Genomic DNA, 3,853 nt, shown 5'->3' with positions numbered 1-3,853 from the left:
TCTCTCTCTCTCTCTCTCTCTCTCTCTCTCTCTCTCTCTCTCTCTCTCTCTCTCTCTCTCTCTCTCTCTCCTCTCTCTCTCTCTCTCTCTCTCTCTCTCTCCCCAGTCTGAGAATACTGACCATAGTACCATAGCCATCTCTCTCTCTCTCTCTCTCTCTCTCAGGGCGTCATTTGTATCGCACCGCCGCCTCCGCCGCCTCCGCCGCCCCTGCCTCTCCCCGTAATCGCTCCTTCGCCCCCACAATCTCTATTCTTGTCCATCTCCATTTCCTTTCCAATCTATTCCCTCAACTGCTCCTCTTTTCCTCCTCCCCACGCCGTCACTCGTCCCTTCAATCCTCCTCTCCTCTCCTCACTCCCGCCCCGCCCGCCCTCCTCCTTCCCTCCTCCTCGGTGTTAATTAAAACCCTGGGGAAGAAACAAACAGCGGCGTGAAGATAATAATCTTGCCAGGAGTTAATCTCGCCTGATAACCTTACACGCCCGAGCAGCCGCAGATCATCCCCCCACCCCCTTTGTCCCCACTCTCCCTGCCCTCTCCCCGGCCTCTCACTCTTGGTTAATGAGCTGCTCTCTCCCCTCTCTCCCCGCCCCGCCTCTTGCCCCTCGTCCTCCCCCGTCCCGCCCCGCGCTGTGGTTACCCAGCCCCAAACAAAGTGCTTCAAAGTGGGCGAAGTGAGTAAAGTTTAGGCGGGTGTCCGCGGGGCTGTAAATGTAAGCCACGGGTTGAATTCGAGTTTAGGCGGGAAAATTATGTTTGTTGAGGGGGGCCCGAGTGGCGCTTCCCGCCGACATGTCGAAAAGCTCAGGGGTAACGTAGGTGTGAAATGGAATTCTTGACGAGGTAATCGTATTTTCGCATCATCATTAACCGGGCGATGATTCTTTTACCATCTCTCCTCCTCTGCAGTCACTCTCAGCCAATGACGAGGCGGATCACAATCATCCTCTGTAAACAATTCCCTTCAACCACTCACAGGCCGCGTGGCATCTCCTGTAGCACGGCGCGGGCCAATCAGCGTGGAGTGTGTATCACGGATCAATCTCTCTGGACCAATGGCAAGTGTGTTTAGATAAGTAGGGATTTCAGTAGCCAATTACTGTCGTCATTAAGTTGGGTGAAGCCTCATTTGGTAAACTCGCCCCATGGCTCGGGAGTTGTTTAGCAACATCAAATATATCATCTGACACAGAAGAGGAGAGGTTAGTTGCTCGCTGCGAGCCGCGTGGAGCAGACGTGAGTAGTGAGGCGCGCTGCGAGGCTGTGACTGGCGGCGTGACGGAGTGACGGCTGTGTTCCCGACCCTCGTGATGAAGTGTTCTGCTGCCCAGTGATACAAAGCAACACACTCACAGTTCTAACATGGATTCTAGATCAGTTTCTCCGGACTCCGTGTCTCCCAGAGGCCAGCCCCACCAGGTGCCCCTGGCCCCGCTGCTTCCCGCCACCGCCGCCCCCGCCGCTGCCGCCTCGCCCATAGATCTCAGCTACTCCGTTGTCTCTAAACTCAGCCTGAGCGCCCCGCGGTCCACCACGCCCACCACGACTCTCAGCGGCGCCTCCGCCAACACAACACACAGTGACCCCACCTCAACGTGCACCACCACCTCCACCACCCACAGTGACTCCAGCACGACCCCGGACTCACGCCAGCACCAGCAGGCGTCGGGGGAATGCCAGGACGCCAGCGGCAGCCCAGCCTCCTGCTGCGGCGAAGCCAAGACACACAACACGGAGGCAATGGGAGGCAGACACACTTCCTTCTCCGTCATGGACATTCTTGACCCCAATAAATTTGTGGGACGCCTGCAGGTGACTTCCAGCGAGGTGACCTCCTCCATAGACGACGCCAGCCTGCACCCAGACACGTCCGCTGCGTGTGGTGAGTGGCCTGCAGGGTGTTGCTCCCGCCCTTGTGTGGCACGGCCAGGAGAGTCCGTTTTCAATGCTTTATCAACTATTTTCTTGAGAATGCTGTTCTTCGTAACTTGTGTGTGTGTGTATATATATATATATATATATATATATATATATATATATATATATATATATATATATATATATATATATATATATATATATATATATTCTGTATGTAGGAGGACTCCTCTCAGGACTTCAGGGAAGGCCGCTAACATTTTATTCAATATACAGATTCAGACTCTGAGCTGAGCGTCGGCGGCGGCGGCGGCAGCGATGAGGGAGGCGACGACTGTGGGGACGACAAAACTGACAAGGATATGGACGAGGTGGGTGGCGGAGCGGCCAAGAAGAGGCGGTGCGACGCGGGCGGCGGCAAGCCCCGGCGGGCGCGCACGGCCTTCACCTACGAGCAGCTGGTGTCGCTGGAGAACAAGTTCAAACACACTCGGTACCTGAGCGTGTGTGAGAGACTCAACCTGGCGCTGGCACTCAACCTGACCGAGACGCAGGTCAAGATCTGGTTCCAGAACCGACGCACCAAGTGGAAGAAGCAGAACCCGGGTTGCGACGTGAACCAGCCCACGCAGCCCCCCAGCCCGCCCAGCATGCTGAGCTACCCTGGGGGCATGGGACCGCCGCTCCTGTGCCCCACACCCCTGGCATATCTGGGCGGCAATGGCGGCCACGCCGGCGCCTCCATCCCCGCCCACCTCACCGCCCTCTACCTCCACCACCTCAAGAACTGACAGGCCGCGCCCCAGCCCTGCACCCTGCGTGGATCAGCTCCCTGCCCTTCCGCTGCGGCTCTCGGCCTGCACGCGCTCCGCCTGGGGCAACCGGCGTGCCGCGGGATAACAGGCTGAGTTCGGCCGCCGCACCGCCTGGTCAAATACCAAAGTGTATGTCTGTCTGTATATTACGGTGTGTAAGTCGTGTTGGTGTTCTGCCGCGCCGCTCACTGGCGTCCCTATTGTTATATATTTAAATAAATTTTATTTAACATATTTCAATGATAGTGTTTTGCAATGCTGCTTTTCTTTTCCTTTGGAGAGACAGAGAGGTAGTGGTGGGGAGGAGCCTTCCACTGGAGGTCACGGGGTATGTGCAAGGCAAGTATAGGACAAAATGAAAAAAGATAATTTAGAATAAAGTTGAGATGTGAGGGAATGGAAGGAACAGGCAAGGAAAACTTAGGACGTGCTCTTAAATTTTGAATTACGAATAGAAATTAGTTTCTAAATACAAGAGGGGAAAAATATCCGATAGGAAAATCAATATTATTTTTCTTTAGCTTGGTAGCTGTCGAGTCAAACCATTCCTCCGGAAGGAAGTTACCAAGAACTCTTGAGTAGCGTGACAGGCCGCGGCATCACTTGAGCCCAGGGCGTGTCCGCCTGAGCACAGCTTCACCAGCTCCACGACTCACGCCTCGCCGCTGCCATCATGCATTGCATTACTATGAACCAGTGTTAGCTGAAGTGAAATCCATGACATTACAAATACCAGGTAAGCTTCTAAACAGTTTTACAACGAGACTAAAGCCTCGCGTATGTAGGTGACACACAAAGCAGCGAAGATAGATGTGACAGAGAGAGAGAGAGACAGAGAGAGAGAGAGAGGTGAAACCGTAGCTAGGATTCAACTTATGTTTATAAATACGGAAATTATTATGCGCTTGAATAATTGATGCGCGAGCATGGAAACAATGGTATTACCAATTATTGCTTCATCAAACGGCATGAATATTTGAAGGTTTAATCTACCAGGCCGGCCGTCACTCAGCTGTCCGGCTCGCGGGCAGCGGGACACACCGCTGCGGGGGGGGGGCGGGGCTGGCCTGCCACGGACGCCCTACACTGTAAACACTGAAAAATGCTCCCGAAACGAGCGTTCTTTCAATACCGATGAATTGCAAGCGTGTGTTGGA

At 54.1% G+C, this 3,853-nt stretch overlaps 1 protein-coding gene across 1 annotated transcript; it reads left to right on the top strand.

The window, feature by feature from the left end:
• Window positions 1-1,193: 1,193 nt before the first annotated feature.
• LOC123499471 (homeobox protein slou-like) lies at window positions 1,194-2,936 on the top strand. The gene is made up of 2 exons (XM_045247480.1): window positions 1,194-1,885; window positions 2,158-2,936. The coding sequence occupies exons 1-2, from the start codon at window positions 1,366-1,368 to the stop codon at window positions 2,670-2,672; spliced, it is 1,035 nt and encodes a 344-aa protein (XP_045103415.1). The 5' UTR covers window positions 1,194-1,365; the 3' UTR covers window positions 2,673-2,936.
• The last annotated feature ends 917 nt before the right edge of the window (window positions 2,937-3,853 follow it).

Source organism: Portunus trituberculatus, chromosome 50, assembly GCF_017591435.1.
Source record: "Portunus trituberculatus isolate SZX2019 chromosome 50, ASM1759143v1, whole genome shotgun sequence".
Taxonomy (NCBI): domain Eukaryota; kingdom Metazoa; phylum Arthropoda; class Malacostraca; order Decapoda; family Portunidae; genus Portunus; species Portunus trituberculatus.
This window is presented reverse-complemented; position numbering and strand designations above follow the sequence as displayed.